This window comes from Onychostoma macrolepis, chromosome 07, assembly GCF_012432095.1.
Source record: "Onychostoma macrolepis isolate SWU-2019 chromosome 07, ASM1243209v1, whole genome shotgun sequence".
In the NCBI taxonomy this organism is placed as follows: domain Eukaryota; kingdom Metazoa; phylum Chordata; class Actinopteri; order Cypriniformes; family Cyprinidae; genus Onychostoma; species Onychostoma macrolepis.
In genome coordinates this window covers 28,630,641-28,655,661 of record NC_081161.1, presented here as the reverse complement: position 1 = coordinate 28,655,661, position 25,021 = coordinate 28,630,641, and the positions used below count along the sequence as shown (strand labels likewise).

General features: G+C 37.1%; 2 protein-coding genes across 9 annotated transcripts in view; both read right to left on the bottom strand.

The window, feature by feature from the left end:
- Positions 1-22: 22 nt before the first annotated feature.
- skor1a (SKI family transcriptional corepressor 1a) lies at positions 23-7,435 on the bottom strand. 8 transcript variants are annotated; one of them, XM_058782481.1, is made up of 9 exons: positions 7,231-7,435; positions 4,415-6,125; positions 3,681-3,759; positions 3,382-3,474; positions 3,179-3,247; positions 2,548-2,622; positions 2,382-2,456; positions 2,154-2,219; positions 23-1,833 (listed from the first exon to the last, which is right to left on the bottom strand). In XM_058782481.1, the coding sequence occupies exons 2-9, from the start codon at positions 6,113-6,115 to the stop codon at positions 1,736-1,738; spliced, it is 2,256 nt and encodes a 751-aa protein (XP_058638464.1). In that variant the 5' UTR covers positions 6,116-6,125; positions 7,231-7,435; the 3' UTR covers positions 23-1,735. The 8 variants fall into 8 exon arrangements, with proteins under 8 accessions (XP_058638464.1, XP_058638465.1, XP_058638466.1 ...); XM_058782482.1 differs by having other exon boundaries at positions 23-1,830; XM_058782487.1 differs by having other exon boundaries at positions 1,696-1,830; positions 2,382-2,445.
- Positions 7,436-11,898: 4,463 nt separating this feature from the next.
- Positions 11,899-25,021, bottom strand: part of map2k5 (mitogen-activated protein kinase kinase 5) — a 53,054-nt gene continuing 39,931 nt past the window's right edge. The window contains 2 exon segments of the mRNA XM_058782096.1: positions 11,899-14,064; positions 20,405-20,450. Coding sequence (XP_058638079.1) covers positions 13,954-14,064; positions 20,405-20,450 — 157 coding nt within the window. The 3' untranslated portion in view covers positions 11,899-13,953.

The following is a 25,021-nucleotide window of genomic DNA, read 5'->3' as shown; positions in this document are numbered from 1 at the left end:
CCATTTTACTTAGGTGTATCTTGTGGCTAAAAACATTGAGGAGAAAATCATTTTTAATGTTACTGAATTTACAGAATTGTTATGACCCCCTAAAAAAACCTCATACAGCGATGTAGACATAAATCCAGAGCATGCACAAGGTGGTTTTCCAGGTAGAATGAATGAATGAATGAAAATGTCATAGTTTTAAGCGGTTTTAACTAAATAAAGTGTGTAACATGAAAAAAAAAAAAAAAAAAACTTTTATATTAATAAATATTTTTTTTAATAGACCACACAAAATAAATACGTTATTTTACTTAGGCCTATTCAAAAATTATAAATGACAACAAGTGCATGCTTAAATTATCACTAATTACAAAATATGTTTGTACTGTAGTTTGCTTTTTGTATTTTTCATGCCCCCTGCCAGGTAGCCTATTGAGTGGGTGCACATGCCAGACATGGTCTAAATAAGTGTGTGATCAAACGCATTACACTGTCCGCAGTTATAGTACATTTGTATCGCTGAAGAAGCACATCGGCAATGTGCAATGTCTGTGTTTACCACTAGATGGTAGTGTTGTATTTCACAACAGTAACAGACGCTGAGACTCATTTTTGGGTTAGTGCGTTACGGTTCAAAAAACACCGCTACTGAACACGTTTGCAGAAATATAGCCTAGGCTAGACCTCTTTCTTGAAAATCTGGCATGTTGGGAAAGGGAGCGGTACGTTTTTAAACATGTTTAAGTTAGGCTGTATATTTATTTGTCTGTAGGATAGCCTACAGCAAGATAACGATCAGGGCGTTATTATTATCACGCAAATGTTTTTCCAGGCATGAATTTCAGGTAAGATAACTACAGTTTCTGGATTTAGAAATCGTGTCTTAAAATAGACATTTAATCTTTGATAATTAAAAAGTAGCAAAAGTATGTTCGAAACATTGCGTGACGGAGATATTTTGAATTTATGAGTCAATACTTGTGACTTTAATTGAAGTTTTATTGAAGAATGAGACAAGATAATATTATTTTCGGGGGAAAAAAAGAGAGACAGAGAGAAAGAAACACTCCAGAGGTCATATGACTTTTAGTTTGAGCACTTTCATGTGGAATAACAACTTTTGTGGTATTCTCAATTGTTTATTTGGAAAATATGGGATAAGTGCTTGTTCAAACTTGTGTTTGTTGTACATTAATATGAAGTACAGCTGATTTTCAATAATTTTTGGGTTGATTAATTTTGGATGGATAGGTCTGAAATGTTGCTTATTTAAAGTGCTTAAAATTGATGATACACAATTAATTTGGATAGCACATCAGTGAATTCATTTTGAGAAAAACAAATACATGTAAAAACACAAATACATAAATAATGAGAATAATAATCAACAATTCCAGTTTATGAAATTTCACATTATACAGTTCATTGCACATTGCCACGTATTATGTATTTGTATTGTTTTTAAAAAATCAACCTATTTACACAAGTAACAGCATAATTATTTGAATGTTTCTTGTCATCCTCTGGCTTGTTTTACTGTTTTCATAAAGTAATCCTAGACACTTTCATCCACGGCGGAATGTTCAAATGCCAGTGAATAGCCTACTTGGGATGGATTGTGATTCAGCAGTCCTCAGGCCTCAGTGTTCGGTGTGCATAACTTGAACCTCTCAAACAGAGTGTGAGTGGAGAATTCCTTTAGGGGAGGTTTACAGATGTCACTGGGATCCTGGGATGCAGCTTTAAGTTAAGGTGGTAAGAGGGGTGGCTTGAATGTGCAGGTCCCTGTGCAGTGGCGCGGAGTGAGCATTTTGCAGGAGAAATGGTGAAGAGCGTCGTGAGCTTCTAGGGAAAAGGTTGATTTAGTTCCATGAATCACAGCACAAGGGAAATCTACAGCTAAACCTATAGAATTCTTTACTGAATCGTGCGACTTTCTCCAAATGTCACAGTGACACACCATTCTGTGTGTTTAATGAGTGAAGATTAGATCAAACTCCTTTTTAATCATCACCACCATGTTGCAGTTAGTCAGATGCAAATTTTGATGTTTTAATCCTTTTTAAGTACATTCATTTGTTTAAAAAAAAAGTAGCACTTGCATATTTCTTTTGCAATTCTTTTAGAATAAAGTTTATGGTTGATAGTGTATGTCTCTAAATTACCTTTAAGCTTCTGCTGAATTGCATAACGAGCCTTTCTCTCCTGATCCAACTCGTTGCACAATGTGTCTAAATAAAATAAAAAGAAAAAATTCATAAATCATTTAGAGTGGGTCACAAACATGAAATGTTTTTAGAATCCATGTGACCTAATATTTTCTGAAAGTATGCAAGTGTTACTTTTTCTAAGCTGTCATTTTTTCTTTTCACTAGTGCAAAAATATGTATTACCTCGGACAATCTGCAGCTGCTGGACCATCTCCTCTCGATAAGACAGTTCCCTCTTCATTTGATCCTGAAAATTATCTGTTAGAGTCAACACGTATTATATTAACTTAAGTTATGAAATGATATAGCAAATTAAAGCATGGTGTGAATATATCCATCTCTTAATTACCTTTCAAACTTTGAAATTCCCGTTCCAGTTTTTTTCTTAGCTCCACTTGCTCCAAGAGCTGCTTTTGGAGCTCCTCTGTGGAAACCGACAGGAATCACATCATTTATCATATCACTGTGACTTTTAATCACCACACATATCCCAATAGCTTTTGAGTAAGCTACAGTCTTTTAGAGAAAATTATCCCAAGTAAATCGGATATTTTTTTTTATCATGTATTTTCACTCTCTGTTTGGTTTTCTTGTCTAATAGCGCTATTTAGGTTACTAAGGCTAAACACACGGTCCCCGTGTTCTCAAGCATGACATTGCAAAATAATTAGGACAGTTGCCTGAGGGGTGTGTGGAAAACGAGCCTGGCAATGTGGATCGTCTGCAGTTCAAGGACAATTCTCAGTTATACACAATTGTATAGCGATCACACGCATTTTTAAATACATAATGCGTGTAAAATGGAGAAACATTGCACACAAAGAGCTATTTGCCTTAAAAGTAGACATTGCCTTGTCTGTTTTTAAACAATCATAAAATGTCAATTGGCTGACATAAAATGTCACGTTACCTTGTGTATAAACTGCTATTTTAACAAATAGAACAGCTCAAAATCGTCCATGAAATATATAAATATTTACCTTTCGCCATATTCTCGATGTCTTTCTCGAAATTAAATCTGTTATCAGTATTTCTCAGTGTAGCGTCGCCTGCCACAAAATAAGGAAGAAATATATTATTGCACTGAATTTTAAAGATGATTTATTTTGTATAAATATACAATATTGTTTTAAAAAATGCACACACAAGAACAGGACAATATTTCCATTGCTATAATACTCACTTGGGTTCTCTTTGCTAACACCAATATGATCCGAACAGGATTTTTGTGATTCACATTCGTCGTCAGTAGGGCTGTTGTTTGAAATGTGTGAATCTAAAATAAAATAGTCTTGTTAGCAGGCCACTTATTCAGAGTAAATATAAATCCTATAATTTCTTCTAAAATCGACGAAATTAAAGTATACGCCATATAATACTAATGAATTGTAGGATATTTTCCCCAGTCATCTCAATAGCAAAGAATTGTCCTAGTTTACCCAAATTCACTTATTTAAATGTTAGTTTATTAAATGGTCTTACCGGTTGTTTCCGGTGCGCAGCGAGGAGGTTTAGAGGCCGAACAGGGCAGAGATGCTCCCTCCTTTTCATGCGAGTACACCTGCAAAAATTAACCAAGCATTTATAAAATAGCACAACCCCAATTATGCATAATTTTCTTCTTTTCATATACGCAACCTTGCGTCAGACAACAGACTGCGTTTGTACTCTTCTAATGATCTACGAATATTTGGCAACATCAAGCCAAATTACTCGTATTAGAAGGTAAATTCGGTCAGATGGACTGACAAAGAGAATAATTTGCGCAGTATCCACGGGGGAGCCCTTACACCAACGCACCAATAGCCCGCGGGCGACGACAGAAATGACCGTTCATTCTAAACATTTAATTTACTATAATTACGCGCCGCTGGGTTCTTTTATTTAGATCGTTCTGCGCTAATAAATAGAGTATAAACGATCTGTATCCATAACAACATAAACTGCGAATTGTTCACAAATAGAAAACTATGAATGTAGAGTCCACAGGCTCAATTATGCGTCATTACTTGCTATTACAGTTGAAAGAGTGCTGTATCAGACAAGTGCTATTCTGAACAATGACTGTTTTAATTCAGTCTGCCATTTTGTTGATTCAAAATAATTTGACGCTAAGAGGGAGCTATTTAGGCCTATTTGATGTTTTAACAGGCTACTGGATATAGATTCAAATGGTGTCAGTGCCACTGAATATGACAGTTCGTGGTGTGACTCACTTCGTAAGTAATGGCATCGCTTTTCTTTGCCACCTGCTTGTTCTGCTTTTGATCAGGGGAGCCCGCGTCACTAAACGTGGCTGTCTGGTCATCGTCCGGCTGCGGAGTTTGACTGTTTTCCCTCACGGGACTTTGTCGGTCATCCACGGAAAGTTGTATAGACTCCTCGTCCTCCGCAATTCTGTGAGTCTCCACGTCGACATCTGGTTCTTCCCCGCTGTCCACACACGGAGAGGCTGATCTGTAGCTGGAGCTCTCGCTCACAAAGTCTGGCGACAAATGCCCAGGATGAGCTCCGCTGTACGCGTCCCTGTTCCCGTAGAGCTTAGCTATGCTCTCTGCGTCTTTAACGACAGGTCTGAACGCAGAAATATAGCTCAGCTTTCTGGGGGTGCTGGGTTGACCCTCACTTGACCTGGCCTCGTCCCCAGATTTGTCCTCGTCGTTCCTGAGGGACTGCGAACTAGAGCAGCGCTCGCTGTCGAACAGACTGTCTCTAGATGTGTTTCCTCCCCGCTCACTTTCTGACATGTCAGTTTCGGTTTGCCGGCCACCCAGGAGCTCCGTGTGCGATTTTGGTTGTGCTGGTTGATAGGATGAGAGCGGCAGGCTGCCCGCGGTAGGCCAGAACATGGGGAACGATGGATAGAGACCGTCCTTCGCACCGGGCCAAAACACACCAGGTACATTGGTCTTATTCTGCTCACCAACTCCATCATCTTTCTTTTGACACAGTCCAAAGGCTGGGAAACTATACGGATGCGGGAAGATGGGTGGCGGGATCTTCTGAAGCATGCCGAAACTCTTACTAGGCACAGGGATGACCGGGTAGTTACGCACGCTGCTGGTTAAGCTGAGGTTCCCACGGTCGTCGTCGCAGCGCAAAGTTTTGTGAGGAATATCAGGGGAAGCGGTCTGCGTGATGTTTCTGGAGGCCTGCGGTTTGAGCGGGGAGGACATTTCTGATCCATTCCCTGGCATTGCCCGTTTCCGGCTCCCGCCGTTAAACATGGCCTTGACGTCCTCCCACGCGTGACAAATGTCATCAGACAAGCTTTTGTCGGTGAGTTTTAGATGGCGTCTCCACGAATTAAAATTGGCTGCGTCCGGCTGGGTGTATTTCGACTCAGGTGTGCGGTGCGAATGAAATATAAATTTGTTGGGTGAAAAATACATGTTGCAATAGGTGCACTTGATGCATTTCGCCCTGGAGCTGTTGTACCTCGCAGGTATGAAGCTTCCTCGGCTGCCCCAGGCGCACTCGTGTGAAACATCGAATGCAAAATTCTCGGGTAATTTGGGAGGGTTGTGAGCCCCGAGGAAGGATTTGCAGAGGCGCTCGGCCTCGCGTTTGGTGATCATGCCGCAGCGGCGCGAGGAGATGGGCATGGCCCCCGCGCGCCTCAGGATCTCCAGCTGCACCGGTGTGCACTGGACACACGTAATTCCAAGCGCCACGCGTCTGTTGTGGATTTCGTTGTAGCTGTAGCTCTTCAATAAAGTGTTGGAAATCTGCGCCAGACACAGCCTCTCCTGACCGTCGATGACCAAAGAGACGATGGGCACTCCGTACAGCACAGTCTCACTCACTTGATTTGGCTTCAGCGAGCTGCTGCTAGAGTAAGGCTGCAGTTCTTGCTTTGAGTTGGGGGAAGAGCAAACATCTCGTCCCGTAGAAAGCTGACTGGGTATCGACTCCATTCCTGGAAGTCTGTGAGGAACGAGTCAGAAATGTGCAATTACAATTCAATTCAAGAACTGTATTTTACGCAACTTTTGAGAGATGATCTAGAATTATTCATGTGTAATTATTAATGTGTAGCCTAAGCGCTGTCCTAATATAAACACTTTTTTTATTATTATAGGCTAACAATTACTATTACTTTTGTTTTTATTTTATTTTATTATTATTTATTATAGTTTTAATATAGGTCTACAACAGTATCTCAATAAAAAGGCAAAATGAAAAAAAAATTGGTAGTATTTTCTGTTTTAAATGTCTCCTTTCTGACTACAATTTTGTCTGTCACATTTTTGTTTCATTCTCGATAGAATTACTTTTGCGAGATAAGAAATGATATTTAAAAATGTAAAAAATGTTACAATCATTTGAATAATTATTTTAGCATTGTATTACAGACTATACTGTTAGTATTTTAATTAAACGCTTCACGTTCTAAATGACAGCTTTAGGCCTGCTAATTAATATTTGCAATTAATAGGCCTACCTCGCTTTTTGGTTTGAGAATATTGCCGGCTCTAACGCTATCCTTAAAAGCTCGCACTCTCTGACCTGAGAGTCTGCATCATTGCTTAATGTCTCCAAATCGGCTCAGAAGCCGGAGCGATTTACTTAAAGGCCTCTTACGGCTCTAATACGCAAAGGGGCAGAAGGGAAGAATCTTTTAGCTACTCCAATGAGCTTAGCAACAAGGAAAAGAAGCAGTAAGCCGCTTTCTGTGTAATTACACAGCCTGTGTTGTTCGACTTTGATCTGTTAATAAAAGTCTTATCATTTATAATTAAAACATTGTGCAAGGAGCTGTTATATTTCAGTCCTACACACATATTCGTTTGCTAGATGTATCCGTAATCCTTCCATCTTTACGTTGTACAATTATTCCATAGATTTGTCATATTATTTTGTATCAAGTGATTTAGGTGCAATAAATTCCCTTTCGTAATAAAGGATCAGCATATTTTTAAACATTAGCTACAGGCTAGCTTTTCTTCTAAAATAATAAGCGCGTTAATTTAAGAAAATACACACGCTGGTTATGATTTTGATCAACTTGTAAATATAAAAAGAAACTTACCTTTTTACCAGGAAACGAAGTCAGATGAGCGAGTGTGTTTGCGTCAAATTAACAGGCCTAAAACAAGGACAAAACGTCCGTCTGTAGTGCGTGATGAGAACTGCGAGGCTGGATAGAGTCTCTCCTCTCAAAACAGCTTTAGAGTTTCCATTCCACTCAGCTCTCGTGCGTGGTGACGGGAGCGCGAGCAGAGTGACCACATGGCAATCCCGGAGCTCGTGCCTCTTCTTAATAGGTTGTGCGCGATCTACTTCAAGAGAGGGGACGCCAAAAAGAATAAGAAGGCACACCCACTGAGATCAAATCCGATTCTGGTATTAACCGTTTGCTTCCACTACTCCAAAACAAAGATCACTGCCAATTTATAATTGAGCTGCTTCTACAGACGATAGATAGATAGATAGATAGATAGATAGATAGATAGATAGATAGATAGATAGATAGATAGATAGATAGATAGATAGATCATCAAATCAAATAACAATAAAGATGCCACCAAAAGCAGGGCGCTAAGTGCAATTTTAGCCGTTTTGTGCGATTGCGCATGAATTAAGGCGGTACAGAGAGATGAAGAACAATGAACAACGATAAATTTTGATTTGTTATTTCCCCCCACTGATATCATGTACATCTGCATCTCATTGTTTTGAATTAATACGCTTCCTATAGATTTTAGAACTTAATAATGTTTATGTTTGAGTGACACGTTGGAAACCAAACAATATATCATTATGAATTTGCACTGAATATTTCCTCTAGGCGACATGTCCGCAGGCCATGCAGTCTAAACTGTTATTAGAGGCTCGTGGTCGTCGCATTTTACGTCACATGTCTCCCGGTGAATGATGCACATTTGTTAAACACACCAGCCAGTGAGAGCGGCTAGTGTGTACAAACAGTGATATATCAGAGCAATGGACTGAGGTAAGTGGTGCAACCTTATATGGCCGTATTAACTATTTAAAACCTGATCAATGACCTTCAGTTAACCCCACTAAGTCTTGACGTAAAGATATCAATATCGAACCGGGCAAAGTTGTCCTGTCCACTCTGAAATACGACAGTGGAAAATTGTCAGTCTCTCAGAAATGTTTTGGCGATGTGCGCGGGCATCACCAGTCACGCGTTTCAGTGCCCGCGTCTCCCACTTTAGGAGGGTTTGCAAAGACAGACGTTGGATAAAATGTAAAAAAAAATCACTGTAGTCTGTTTTAAACAAATGAAATATATGTCTTAAACAACTGATATATTCACCTATTACATTTTTCCATCCCATTTAATTATTACAGCCACCGTCTGTTTTATTAGGCTACCTTCCGTCATTCGCTGAGGTGTCAAAACAGACCTGATTAAACGGTAGTTAATTATATAAAATGTTAACAATTACCCGTAATCAATTAGTTAATAATGTCCAAAAAATGCCTTAGAGGGATGATTCTTCTTAGCAGAGCCATTACATCAGAACTGCCTTCGAGCTAAACTGTGTTTTGCGTTAAGTGAACATGTATCTAGGCACATGGAGAGGCTGCATCATTGGCTATTTTATTATAAACTCTTCCAAAATGTTTGAGTAAAAAAATAAGTAAATACATTAAAATAAGTAAATAAATAAATACATTTTAAAGGTATAAAGTGTAGCTTATATCGTCAGAGTTTAAAAAAAAAAATAAATGGGAAAGTTTAAAAATCTGTCAAGCGATGCTCCGTATGCCCTGTGACCAAGGGGCCACCGGCTTAACCTAATTCAATATTAATAGGAAGGGAAACTTTAACCAGATCTGCCTGGACGTGTCTCCTTTCACAACCAAGGAGCTTCGTTCTGGCCCAACAATAATTACAATTTTATTCTGTAATTATTCCTTTCTTGTTAATTATTTAGAGCTCAGACTCAATGCAGCATTGTTAGTGTTTATGGCGGGGAGACAGGGGCTCACATGTCCTACAAGACTAGATCCTCCCACGAGCAGGTACAGCTACACAACAGCCGTCTTTAAACAAGCCATCCTGCCATCATTTAGTCAGACCTTGGAGAAGAATATCCCTTGTAAAAATGTGTAAGCAGTGCACGTTCATGTACCACCTTAAAATATTGAAATCACTCTAACAAAAATACATTTGAAGTCATTTAATGGTTGCATATAGCTATTTATCACAATTAATTTCCCCGCCGACCAGGTTGCTTCGTGATAAACTTGATGTGCTTAGTAACCTCTCTGACATGCTATTAAATAATCAATGATTGTTTTTACATAACGGTCGAATCAATACGATAAATATTGTGTTTCAGGACGACATATGCCATTATTGGCTCATTAATATACAAGCTATTATATTACACGAGCATGAGTAAACTAATTAAAGAAACTTTATATAGGCCAGTTGCTGAGTATGAAAGAAAGAATCGAGAAAACAAAACGTCTTCATTAGTGCACTGTAAATGTTCTTTTGCGTAAGATTAAAACATGTTATTAAAATATAATTAGTTGCAATAAAATTACTTTAATTTAGTTTAATACCAACAACGGCATTTAGCTATTACCGCACAACTTCTCTCTCCTTTTATATTGAATCTGTCAGTATAGTGACAAATGGTTCGGACAACAGAATAGACTAAATAAATAAATAAACCAACCTGATTATAGTAGGCCTCAGCAGGCTTACTATAATCGGAATGAGTCAGGCACAAATATATTAAAGGTACTTTAATGCCATCATCAGCTGAACTGCACACCTTTACAGGACAGTTTGAACTGATGCCCTCTGGTTGCCGTTTTAGAGAACTAAAGACAATGTTCAAGAGACCAGACAACTCTTATATATATATTTTTTAAGTTTTATTTATTTATTTGAGTGGGCTGATATTCAGATAACCAATTTTATTTAAACCACAGCATGTTAAAGCGAATAAAAATAATAATAATAATTTAAAAAAGTATAAAATGCAATAACTTTTTTTTCTTCTTTAAAATTTTATTTTACCAAGAAGCGCATTTTATTGAGAGAACGCACTAACAAGTTCAGATAACAACAAAGACGGAAACCCTTTAGATTTAAACCAGTGTGTTTTAGAAAAATACGAGATGCTGTCCTGGAGGTCACTGCGAAGATTGGCACATAAATCAAAGGCAGACTAATTCAGCAAGAGAGGTTTAATAAACGCATCAGCTGAAAAGCAGTGTTCTACAGTCACCGTTATATCCGCGCAGTATAAAAGCGCGACCCCAATAAATTTCATTTTAGCGCGAGATCAATCAGCTTCTCTCATATTGATCTCTGTCGCCTTGACACCCCCGAGTCGCCTGCCGCAACCTTTTTGTTTCGAGTGAAAATAGCGTTTCGATTACTGTTTTTATTAGGAAAAGATTGCTACAAGAGGTTCACCGTGGCCTGAAAATTAAGTGGTGACATTTTAATTACTAGACATTGATAAAGGAATCTCGCTAATGGCTGTGAACAGGTCTTTCAGTGCTCGTCCGGCCCCCGCGCTAATCAAACTGGACTGCAGGAGAAAGGTCGCATTAGAGCAGCGGTATATGGGCCCCAACAGCTGAAGGAGGAGGAATACTGAGGGCCTTTAGCTGCTGGGGCCCATAGACTGCTGCTCTAATGAGACCTCTCTCCTGCAAACCAGTTGGATTGGACTGTTTGACCCTAAAATGCAAACGTGGGACAATATGACTTGCAATTGTTTAGCTATTTTTCCATTGACAAGGACTATTTATCAACTAAAGTTAAAGATCCATGTGTCAAAAAACAATTAACTCTCTTTTTATTTATACAAGGGCTGACTATATATAATATATATATATATATATATATATATATATATATATATATATGAATGAAGAGTTCAGATGCAAAATCCTCTAAGTGCCGTCTGAAATTTTCATCTAAAATGAGCATTTTCTATGTACAGGTTCAGTAATTTTACTCTAACAGCAATGCATATATATATATATATATATATATATATATATATATATAAAAATGCATGTGTGTGTTTGTGTGGATATTCATTATGCTTTTTGTATTGATCACCATAATGTTACATCCGATGCACAGTGTTATTGTAAACATTAAGGTTGGACTGTGTAAGTGAACACTAACAGTGATCCGGTTCAATATGCACTCATGTGGAGAGGAGAGTGACTCCGACCTCTGTATCAGATTCCTGTCCTCCCCATTGTAGTCATCCCGTACGGACCCCAACACTCAGAAAACACTGGACCAAAACTACATCCCATGACCACTAATGAATTATGTGTAATCAAATACCATCCTTTCAAACACACAAAGTGTAAACTATGTAATGCTAATCATCTGAGGGACAAGTCTAAACCTAATCCAGAGGAGTATCTTTAAATGAATAGCATCTTTGAAGATGGAAGTTGGTTTATAATACCATATACTAAATTATTTAACTTATAAATAACTTAAGCAGGTCTTAGAACAGCTACATGTAAATACATTTACGCAAAGACTGCATGGTCAAATTTTATTCAGAGAACATAACTCATACTGCATGTTTTTGCGTTGGACCTGAATGATCCTGCAAATGGTCCAGAGAGGTGTGCTATATGAGCACCAGCACCACATACTGTCGTCACAAATCATGTAAATCTAGCTTAGATTGTCCTGAAAAACATGGAGACATGAAATGCAGACAAATGAAACAATGAGACCTGAAAGGTTTTATTGGGAAAAATCACATTTATGTGCAAACCTCACCTCATCTGCATTAGGTAGTCACATGGTTATTTTTGTTCCTCATATATTTAGTTTTGGCCAGTTGTCATTAAAATCTAAGAAATTAATTTGAGACCGTTGTACATATTAAGACATAGGTGCAAAAAATAATATAACTTATAATAAAGCTTAAAAAAACCCAACAATGCAATAATGTATTTGGCTTTGGTATGTGACGACTACATTTTCAGAACTGTACACATTCTCCATTATATAAAATGCTCTTCTTCAATTGTGTGATGGCAGTCATATCCACTGGTGTAATAATTCAAAAGACACAGGCAGGGACGAACAACAATATCTAATTAAAATATCTGGCACTTGCATTTAAAAAAGTCCTTAAAGTAATACTGACAAGACATTAAAATGGCACATAAATATAAGAAAAGAAGGCAGATGTGATGACCTGATGTGGTTAATGTAAGGATGTTGCTAATTTGCTTTGATAAAACCCTAAGTGAAGGAAGGAAGTTAAGTCAGTGACTTTAGATGCATATGTTGTATAAGGACTTTGTTCACTATTTGGTTCACTATAAAGAGAAACAGGAATTCAGGTTTAAAAGGGTGCTTATGAGTCACTATTGCCATTCTTGCACCTGCTGCACTAATCTGCATCTGCTAATGTGATCTAAGAATACACAGGTTCTCATCTGAAATCCCATCTGAAGTTCATTTTAGAGTTTTTCTTTCATCAAAGACATGGGGAAATATTAACCACACTTGTCCGATTTTAAAACGTACACTTCCACTCAAAGGTTTGTGGTCAGTAAGATTTTTGAAAGCGGTTTCTTGTGCTCACCAAGGCATCATTTATTTGATCACAAATATAGTAAAAAAATTAATGCTGTGAAATAGTATTACTATTTAAAATATGTTTTAAAATGTAACTTATTCCTGCAATGGCAGAGCTGAATTTACAGCAGTCTCCAGTGTCACATGATCCTTCAGAAATCATTCTAATATGCTGATTTGGTGTTCAAGAAATATTTCTTCTTATTATCAGTGTTGAAAACAGTTGTGCCGCTTCATATTTTTGAGGCAAACGTGGTACTTTTTGCAGGAAGTTCAAAAGAACATTAATTGGCAACAGTCTTTACTGTCAATTTTGTTCAATTGAATTCTTCCTTACTTACCGATTACAAACTTTTAAACAGTAGTGTACATAGAGCTAAAAGTGTATAAAATTACCTTTTTATGAGAGAGATTAAGGCAATGCCCAAATCAAAGTAACCAATTCCCATGAACCCCTTGAATAAAGTTCACAGCTGGGCTTATACTGGATGAGGGCAAGAACCAAACCCACTGGCCTCTCGTGTATCACTACAGTCGGCTGCTGCTGGACTATCTAAAAGCTCATCCACACAAGCCTTCCACCATAACAAGGCATCACATTTTTCCATCTTCAATGGTGTATTGCCACAACTGGAAGGCCATTTGTGAAACTCAACCAAAAGTGGCTTTTAAAACAACAGCAGCATGACTTGCACTGCAGCAGGGAGCAAGGCTTGACACAAGCCCATATATTTAAAAACTGAGATGATTTATGACATGCCCACAATGTTTTGGCAAAACCAGATTGTTGCTTTAAGTACAGACAGAGACAGTGTTTTCTCTCAAATCCAAACCCACAGGAGCGAAATCTGAGTCGAGCAAGCAACAACCCCCTGCAAGGATCTTCTGCGAAAACATTTACTTTGGAATCTGCACAGCAAGTCAAAAGAAACCCACTGCAGAAGAACAAAGTTAAAGATTTGCATCAACACAAACCAACACACACGGTTAAAATCCTCATTTGCAGGATGCTAGCATAATCTGCATTAGACCCGTAGCAGTTCTCTCACCATGCACCATTTAATTCAAGGTTGGGAGGAGGTGCTCTATGTGAGGTGCTGCGAGATCAGCCGCTGCGTCTCTAGGTTCAGTGGAAGAGTAAAGTGAGGAAATGTGGACACCATATTATCCCGGTGCTGCTGCTGCTCACATGAGTCCCTGTGCTTGCTGGCTTTTGCGCTCCTCTAGACTGCGGCACACCCACATGGACACGACCTCCGTGTTGCCATCATTATATTGCATGATAAAGGGGTGGTCCTGAAGGGAGGAAAAGAAAAAAACAAAACAGAATGAGGCAAATGATTCTTCACTGATACATAACAGCAGTATAAATTAGTAATGGAGACTGAACAACAATTATGTTCACTTGTTCAAAGACGCCAAAATTATGGGTTGTACATACAGTAAGCACATCATTCTGAAACCACAAATCTCACTGCGGTGTGCCATAAAAATAAAAAAAGGACAGATACAGTTTACAGCTTTCCATTATGTTCATGCCAAGATGATGCCAACTGATTTTCTTTTCTATATTCAACAGAGATGAACAGTAACAGAATGAGCAGCGTAAATGAGTGTTGATTTTTCTGCCGCAAAGCTTCTCAAGTGCCAACTTGGCATTAAATAGTTCAACTTAGAATTGAAGGACAGTGATCCAAATACAAATTCATTAGGAAATACAAGCTGAACTGAAAAGAAGCCGACATCTCATCAGTAAACAAACAGCTGTTTCTTGATCTGATGTTCATTTGACGCAGACTGAACACCTTTGATGATCTTCTCATACCCTTTCACCACTACCGCATCCTCTCTCATTCTTTCCTTCTCTCACTCAACGAGGACAACGCTCTACCATCAATCGTTCTGTCCTCTTAATGGTGAGCTCTGCCTGTGCCACAGTGAGGTTAATCACTCTCAGTGCTGGAGTGCTGGAGAGGGCAGTCCTGAGGGGCGACTCTACCAGCCACCCATCTCATCAATCACACGGCCTCGCTGCCAGCTTCTCAAGCAGCTCTGCTTCTGTATGTTGAGCCTGCCTGCTCAGGTGAGGCTCTGACCCCAGCGACAGACAGAGGAGAGAGGTCATCTCATAATTCTTCTACTATCGCCACTTTTGGCCCAAGTCTGAACTGGGAAATTAAGTCTCTTAAAACACACTTTTTATACTTTCACTTGTTACATTTGTCCATGGATGTAAAATACATGCATCACAGCAGATGTTCTATCAAACAACATTCATAAAAGTTTTGCATAATTTGACAAAACTGCAGCTTACCTGGAAATGACAATAAATAAATATTCAACAAGACATTCAGAGTCTTCAGAAAGGCTGTCTCCTTGGTAATCAAATACACTAACTTTTCCAAAAAACTTTATTAAGGCCAAAATTGCTCTGTTTATTGGAAATGATACCACAGCTGTCATATATAAATCCCTTTCACAAAATAAATATCAAAATGGTTTATTTCAGAATTGAATTTGTTTAGATATTATTTTAAATCTAATATTTTTGTTGTGGATTTTCATATTTCTGGGACAAGGGTAAAATAATACAATTATTACATAAAACATTTGAAAAATAACAAAAATAAATGATGAAGGCATGGTAAAACATTTTAATGTGATTTTCATATAACAAAAAAACAAAAATTTGTAATAAAATCAACCCCTCAGACATTAAAGCGGCTAAAGTTAACAAAACAATCAGAGCCTAAGCACATTAACAATATATCATTTCATTTTAAAGTTTTAGTCATTTAAAAAAATTTATAATTTAAAGTTATTTTAGTACGTAAAAAGTACATAAAATTAAACTATTAAAATGAGAAATGTTGCCTTGGCAACTAGCTAAAATATTTCATTATTTTACCTGTATATGCTATTTTATTTTTTAAGCTAACAGTTATTTCTTTCAGGACGTGAAAAAAAAGCTTTATTTAGCTATAATTCATGTATCTAGGAGAAAGCAAACTGATGTGCAGGTCTGCTAACTAATGCAAACACACATACATTAGGATGCGTCTCTGCCGACCTGAAATAAATCAGAGCTTAGATGGTCACCTGCTTGTTTGACTGTGCTGAGACGGATCACAAACACACAAACCACACCACCTGTGTGTCCCTCTGTTGTGTGTGTGTGTGTGTGTGTGTGTGTGCTGGAGCATGCCAGAAACAGGACCTCCATTAATTAACCCACCTGCTGCTAACTTAGCACACTTGCAGAGTGGAGAGGCCGTATAAATACTCTGTTAGTTAGGTCATTATCGTCTCCCGGCTTTACCTTTCCAACACGTGAACAAAAAAATAAATAAATGGGAAAATCTCATTTAAAAGTGTGGCTACATTAATCACAGCCCCATATCAAAGTGTGATAATCACCTGAATTCTCTATTAAAGTAAAACTGCCAAACCCAGGGGAAATCTCACATCTCTCTTTAATTGTTTTGAGTCTGTTAAAGGCTTTTTAATCTAAGATTAATTTATGCAATTTTAAATAACTCTACATATGATTAATAAGCTTGAAAATTAAAAGGAGTCCAAAGCAATTATAACAAGTGGTTGGTCATCACCTCATTAGAATGTGTTGGCGAACAGCGACAGCTCTGCGTAATGCGTGTCATTGTGTGTGTGTGTGTGTGTATGCATGCACAAGGCCGATATCGAAGCCGAGAGAAAACACGAGAGAGAGAAACAGACTAAGGAAGGTGAAGAAGTCGGAGTAATAACTAGGTCTTTTCAGATTTGCATACTAACGACCTGCTCCCACTGGATACAGGACGATGTATATGAGCTCTTGGACAATGTTAAGATTTCATAAATGCTGATCTTTTAATTCAGCAGTCAGCATGGGACAGACCATCTATCTGGATTAAAAAGCTGCAGGGTAAGGCTGCTTCAATTATAGTTAAGCTAACGCTACGTCTGTGAGTGAGACCACCTATGAAACAAACATCTCAACAACAGCCAGTCATTTCTCAGATAGAGCTCCAAAACAGGTCTGTGTTTCAAACTCAATGTTTTCAGAAAACTCAGTACACAATATTGCTTGACTCTTACGACCTAGGTCTTTTTAGTAAAGCTTATAACTCTATGATTCAAATCAGAATTGGTAAAGTAGTTAAAAACTACTGTTCAAAAGATTGAGGTGAGTTTAAAAAAAAAAAAAAATTAATTAATCCTTTTGGTCACACTTTATATTAGGTGGCCTTAACTACTATGTACTTATTGCATTGATAATAAGAAGAAATGCTTCTTGAATTTCTTGAGATTTCTGAAGGCCGGGGTAATGGCTCCTGAAAATTCAATTTTGCCATCACAGACATGAATGACATTCTGAAATATATTAAAATTGAAAACAGTTATTAAAATGTAATAAATCACAATATTTCTGTTTTACTGTATTCTTGATCAAATACATGCAGCCTTGGTTAGCATAAGATATTGCTTTCAAAAACATTAAAACGTCTTACCTAACACAAACGTTTGAATGATAGTGTAAATATTATCGATTTTGTCAGCAGATTCCTTCCATTAATCATTAATGTAACTGGATTACACGCAAGAGAAACTGTTAAATTCTTTAAAATTCCCATTGCTAATATTTCTTTATAAAGACAACCACACATAAAGTGACTTTTTGATAGCTGCCCAAGCTAAATTAAAATCAAAACTGCAACTGATTGATTTATTCTGACGATCTGATCTCTAACATTTGATCAAGTCTTTGTGGCAAAGAGAGTCCGGCAGCTTTGAAGACCCCCATTCTCAGGGGTGTGGGCGAGAGGGAGGGATGGCAGACAGACACAGTGTCAGAGAGCTAAAAGGTAGGATTACCCTCGGGGGAGTTCAAGAAGCTCCTCAGCGTGCTAATGTGTAAACAAGTCATCAGAGCAGTGTCAGAGGGCTTTCAAAGCCTGTTCTCATCCGAATCCCCACGGCACGGGCCGCTGGCATTCAGCGGGACTGTGTGTCTTTTTAAGGGCCGCTCCCATGGGTCTTAAAACACATGAACGTAAGCAATTGCTCCTTAGCTCATCAGCCCACACAATCAGGAAACGTGGGGGTGGCTACAGGAGCGCTGTGACAGATTCGGTGAGTTAGTGGGACTCTTTCAGCTTTTTGTCCCTGGCTGAGGCTCATATCTGCTGCAGCTGAGCCCCCTGGACAGCCCGCAGGGAAAGGGGGGATGGCAGAGGCCAGGAGGGGACAAAAGGTGCTAAAAGGTTGAGTGACAATGAGAGAGAAAGATGTCAATCACTGCACCGTGTCTAACTAAAACTAACTTGTATCCTGTTTTTCTGATCTTAAGACCCTAAAAATGTTTAAAAACACACACACACACACACACACACACACACAATCATTCAAAAGTTTGGGATCCGTAAGATTTTTTTTTTTAATATTATGTCTCTTATGCCTCCAAGGAAAAAACGTTAAATATACGAAATATTCTTACAATTTAAAAGAGCTGTTTTCTATTTAAATATATTTTAAAATGTAATTTATTCCTGTGATTCCAAAGCTGAATTATCAGCATCCATTACTCCAGTCTTCAATGTCACATGGCCTTCAGAAATCATATTAACATGCTGATTTGGTGCTCGAGAAACATTATTATCAATGTAAAAAAATTTTTTAAAGACTTTTTTTTTCTTCAAAATAAGAGCATTTACTTTTAATATTAATCTTTTGTAAAATTATAAATGTCACTTAATTTGTTTAATGCATTCCTGCTAAATAAATAAGCACTGACAAAAAAAAAACCCCAAAAAACTTTGGAAAGTGTATTAGAAAAAAATTTGCAGTGTATTAGATCAGTCAAAAAAGACAAACACTGATATGTGTTTTAATAACAGTGCAAGTATCCAGACATCTGATGTCTGGATAGATATATTTAATTAGAGGATGAAGAACATTTTTCATTTGTTCTCAGAGCGACGAGTTAAATGCTAAGCATCATTGAAAGTGGAGACTGTTTGTCTATCACCCTCCTGATAGAGTTGAACTTGACAGTGAGTGAGCAAACACTGAAGCACAGGTATCACACTCATGCTCTCTGCATTAGCAGTCAGATCTCTGTGGACTGCGCTGTCCATGGTGCTGAGAAACTCCAGCTGCTGTGCTGACAGCTTTTAAAGGCTCTGAGTGCTAACTTCTTTGACAGTGTGAGCCGACACGCAACCTAGTCAGCCCAGCCACTGGAGGATTTTGAGTTGTTCCAAATGGCACAGAAATAGAATTAACACCGCATCTACACCGGACATGAGCAATGCGGCGCAATGTGACAAAATACAGTAGAACCCATTATGATCAGTGATGCTGTCTACAGTGGATGTGGCACGACAGTAAACTGATGCTTTGTTCTATTTATGGCATTTATTGACTCAAATTTCAAATGATCTGCAACAGTTGCTTCGTCGCGTCCAGTGTAGACAATTTTAGAGTTAAAAAGCATTAGAGCCTGTAGACTGATTTCCAAGACACAGATGTAGCCTGGGCTGAGACTCAGAATTCCAATGGATAATATGGAAATTAAGCCTGAGCTTTAGAGTTGAGACAAAAATATTCACAAGTTTCCGTTTTGGATGAGAGTCAATAATAAATAAATGATGTTATACACTGGGGAAAAATACAATTGTGTTTTAATTGTTTAATTATGTTTTATTTATGTTATACAGTCTTCCTATTTCAAAATTTTATTCAAAAAATTTACTCTACACCATTTATTTCAATGTGTGACAATAGGAAAACATTAAATACACATCAAAATGAATTAACCATTAATTATGTATTGTTATAAATTATATCATTTGTTGATTATGAAAACCCAAAATATATTTAAAAAAAAAATCACTTTAAATAAATTTAGAAAAAAGCATCCACCCTTTTTATTTAGGGGGGGGGTTGTATTTAATTTTGAGTACATGAATTCTTCCTAAATTCAGAGAACTGAAATGAATCTGATCCCACAGACCAGACATTTTTAACATTAAAAGCTTTTTTCAGCCTTTAATTAACCTCTGGCTGACGATCTCAAAAAAGTTCACATTGGTGAAAGTTCCCTTCACAAAATTTATGACATTGTATTGTCCCTTTTATATCTCCTAATGGGAGAAGCCTCAAGAAGTGCTTAGACTACCAAAAGCACATCTTTTAAAGATGTTAAAATGTAAACATTTAGAAGCATTTAATATCACAATGCTCAAGAACCTTTTTACCCGACAGCAACTAATAGTCATGTGCCCTTCACAAACACACATAGCATCCTGCTGCTGTTTTGTCCTTCCACGGCTGAATCCACGGCAGAGGACTCAAAGGTTACACAACACTTAAAAAATTCAAATCAATAGACGTTACTTGCATGGTGCACATTAGTGGAGTATGTAACACAGGACAGATAAACAAAAGCCAGAAGAAACAAAAAGGTCAAGGTTTTACCCAAAGCCTTACACAGAGTCCCAACAAAAGCCTTCCTACCATCGAATACACCCATTCAACTTACTCCATCCATGAAATAATTGGCATTTCATGTTCCAATCCTCTTGAAGGCTGATTTGGACTTAGGGGGAAAATGTGAAAGAGCGAAAAAGAGACTCACCATAAGATTGTTTGGAGCTGGTCTTTCTTTGGGTTGCTTCCTCATACTGTAAGAACAAAAGCAGAAGAGGTCATTATATGTGATTGCGCATGTAGTAATTAATCATCCTCTGTTAAATTCAAAAGGATGAATGCAAAAGAAGCATGTCAGAACTCCTTGAGATATGATTGAGGAGGCCAAACCTTGACTTACCTGCTTTGCTCATCCAATGAGGATTTAAAGAATTTCTCTACACATTTGAGGACATTTTTAACCCAATATTAAAGTAGTAGGGTTTTATGAGTTAAAGATTCAAATGATACTTGCTACGTATGTGATATAATAGTATGTTTTTCATCAAATACTGGCCAATTTATCAGTCAACGAAAGTATGAATCTCACAATAACACTGGACAGCAAGGATTAAATCTTTATATAGGCTTTTAAGGGAACGATATAAAATATATTTTGTCATTTTTTGCTGCTGTGCTTTCAAGGTTTCTCGTATAGACAGTGTCTATACATGTACAATGAGTGTTCAATATATTTTGCACTGCACATCCCCTTCAATAAGACAAGTTCACAAAACAATCCATGTTGAAATGTGCCACTGAAACTGTTAAGGTCAGACTGAAGTGATCAGGGACCTTGTGAAAAATAAACTTTAGTCACTCTGTTTGAAAGCATATCAAAGAACTTTATAGCAGCAGGTGCTGCACACAGTCAGCCAGAAACAGCACAAAATTCGACAAATTCAGGGTTCCTAGTCTTTAATGAACACCAGATTCAAGGACTTTTTCAAGTACCTCCGCAAACACCGACTTTAATCCTGTTTCAGTATACATGGTGTACCTGAAGGCCTTTAATAACACATCAAGTATAATATTTGCACATGCACGCTCAATATAGCAATCTTACTGCTTACATTTTGTCAAGTTTTCTGCGGTTGTTGTGCAATAGCCTACACAACACTGAATCTGACATTTGTGCCGCCGCTCTGCCCTCACACAGTTGCTTCAATCAAATATAAAGTGACGTCTTCTGTCAGTGTGCATCTCACGTCGCCGGTGTAATATTGATATGTCGGTGAAGAACACTGCGATTCATGATATATGAACTCATAAAAGCCAAACTCTTCATTACATGAATATACATATACATATAAATTAGTCCGCAACAGATTTTAACACCAGGAATCATACATTTGCTGACTTTTTAAAATAGTTAGAAGAAAAACTAGGCATCAAACACTAAACGACTCAGGATCACACACTACCAGGCTTTCAAGTTTCAAGAACACCGCAAACTCAAACTCGTGCCTTGTTGCTAAAAGATGTGTGACAATTGAAAACAAGGTGTTATAAAATCAGCTCGCAATATCAAACATGTTTGATTTTCCTCAGACCGGATGAACAAAGTCTGAGGCTAAAATAACGGAGTCTGTGACCATCATACTAAATGTAGAAGTCAGCAAATGCCATTCCTCTAGCCTTCAGTTGAGGTACTAAAATAACTAAAACTAATAAATAAAAATAAAAGAATAAATACTAAAAATAACCAAAAGTGAAAAAGAAAAAAAAAAACAATTATACACACAAATATATATATCATAGTTTTTGGCAAGATTTTGAATTAGGTTTATATATATACACATTATATATTATTATTATTATATATATATATATATATATATATATAGTCATGTCCAAAAATATCGGCACCCTTGGTAAATATGATCAAAGAATGCTGTGAAAATTAATCTGAATTGTTAATCCTTTTGATCTTTTATTAAAAAAATTCACAAAAATCTAACCTTTCATTGGATAATAAGAATTTAAATTCGGGGGAAATATCATTATGAAGTAAATGTTTTTCTCAAAAACATATTGGACACAATTATTGGCACCCCTAAAAATTCTTATGAGTAAAATATCTCTGAAGTATATTCCCATTCATATTCAAAATTTTGAGCAATCCAGGGTGATTATGAACATGAAATTATCCAGCCATGGCTTCCTGTTTCACAGAAATATAAATAGGAGGGAAAACAAAGCCCAAATTCCCTTAATCATCCATCACAATGAGAAAAAACAAAAGAATATATTTCTGATGTGCAGCAAAAGATAATTCAGCTTCACAAATTAGTGAAGTGGCTTTAAGAAAAGAGCTAGATCAGTGAAAATTCCCATTTCCACCATCAGGACAATAATTAAGAATTTCCAATCAACATAAAATTTTACGAAACTGCCTGGAAGAGGACGTGTGTCTATATCGTCCTAATGCACGGTGAGAAAGAGAGTTTGAGTGGCTAAAGACTCTCCAAGGACCACAGCTGGAGAATTGCAGAAAATAGTTGAGTCTCGGGGTCAGAAAACCTTAAAAAAATGTGTCAAACAACACCTACATCACCACATGTTGTTTGGGAGGGTTTCAAGAAAAATTCTTCTAGCTCATCCAAAAACAAACTCCAGCATGTTCAGTTATCAGACACGACTGGAACTTCAAATGGGACTGGCTTCTATGGACAGATGAAACTAAAAAATTAGCTTTTTAGCAGCAAACACTCAAGATGGGTTTAGGGCTGAAACGATTAGTCGACATTATCGACAACGTCGACAATAAAAAAAATTGTCGACAAATATTTTTGTTGTCGAGTAATCGTTTGATCTCACATGACCTAATGCAAGAGCCTGCAATACTGCGGTTCGACCAGTGTGGCGCTGTAGAGCAAGAATGTAATTCTGCTCTCCTGGATGAAATTCAAGAGAAGACACACCCGAACCTGAGCGGCGTTTGATGAATATGTAAATATATATTGCGCGCTTTCCTCTCAGTAACAAAATAAACACAACAAAAACTGACAGCAGTTAAAAATGCATCTGATTACAATGATGTGGATGTTTGCATGAGCTCTGCTTTTCAGTACTCAAGTAAAGTCAGTTCACATCATGTTTATTTATATAGTACTTTATGCAATAGATACCCTTAAATCAAACAGCTTTACGGTATTACACATGAAAACCAGAGTCAGTGTCGCTTTCAGTTAGAATTACAACTTGATTTTCTGAAATAAAGCAGCTCTCCAGTGTGGAGCTAGCTAATGATAAAATGTTTTTATTAGTGGGGAAAAAATATTTAATTAAAGTGATAGTTTGTTTTACAGAAATCAAAGCTTGATCTAGCCCAGGACTGTTTTGGTTATCATAACCCTATATGGTAGGCTATTTTAAGACATTATGTTTTGAATAAAATAGTTTATCCAAAGCATCTCATCACTTACCTTTATTTTGATTCTTATCACTTACAAAAGGAGATGTTAGGCAGAATGATGTGTTACTTTTCCATGTAGCTAATTAAATGGTGAGAGAGTGTCTGTCTGTCATCTCATTTTGTGTGCCAAATACATCTATTTGTATAATGAATTGGTAACACTTTAACTAATGTTAACAAATGATACCTTATTGTAATGTATTAATTAACATGAATGAACAATGAACAATACATTTATTAAATTCATGTATTAATCTTTGCTAATGTTGGTTAATAAAAATACAGTTATTCATTGTTTGTTCATGTTAGTTCACAGTGCATTTACCAATGTTAAAAAACACAACTTGTGATTTTTATAAATGCATTAGTAAATGCTGAAATTAAACATTAACCAAGATTAATAAATGCTGTAGAAGTATTGTTCATTCTTAGTTCATGTTAACTAATGTTAACCAATGAACCTTATTGTAAAGTGTTACCAATTAATTGTATAATAATTGTAATGACATAATATGCTTCTCTAAAGCTGAATTGACCTTTATGTTAGAATATGTATAACTTAATATTTTAACTAATTGCAAAAGCTGAATAATCAAAGTCTACTGATTAATCAGTTAAATAATCGACGATTAGTCGATTAATCGTTCTAATAATCGTTAGATTAATCAATTATCAAAATATGCCCCATGTGTGCAATGAAATATACTGCTGTATTTTTGATGTTGTGGGCCTATATTTCTGCTGGAGGTCCTGGGCATCTTGTTTAGACACATGGCATCACTGATTCTATCAAATACCAACAGATAAAAAAAAATCAATAAGTGACTGACTCTGTTAGAAATCTTATAATGGGCCATGTTTGGATCTTCCAACCGTACAATAATGTAGGTTGGAAGTGCTCACTGAGCACAAAACCAAGCTTCTGCTGGCCATTCCAGTCCTCTGACCTGAACCCTATAGAAAATGAGTGGGGTGAACTGAAGAGGAGAAGCACCAACATGGAGCTGTGAATCTAAAGGGTCTGGAGTGATTCTGGATGAAGGAATGGTCTCTGATCTCTTGTCAGGTGTTCTCCAAACTCTTCGGGCATTATAGGAGAAAACTCAGAGCTGTTAAACTGGCAAATGGAGGTTTCAAAACGTATTGAATAAAAGGGCGCCGTTAATTGTGGCCAATGTGTATTAGAGAAAAACATTTATTTCATAATGATATTTCCCCCCATTTTAAATTCTTATTATCCAATGAAAGGTTAGATTTTTGTGAATTTTTTAAAATCAAAATCAAAAGGATTAACAATGCAGATTAATTTTCACAGCCTTCCTTGATAAACCTAATTCAAAATCTTACCAAAAACTATGATCGTATATT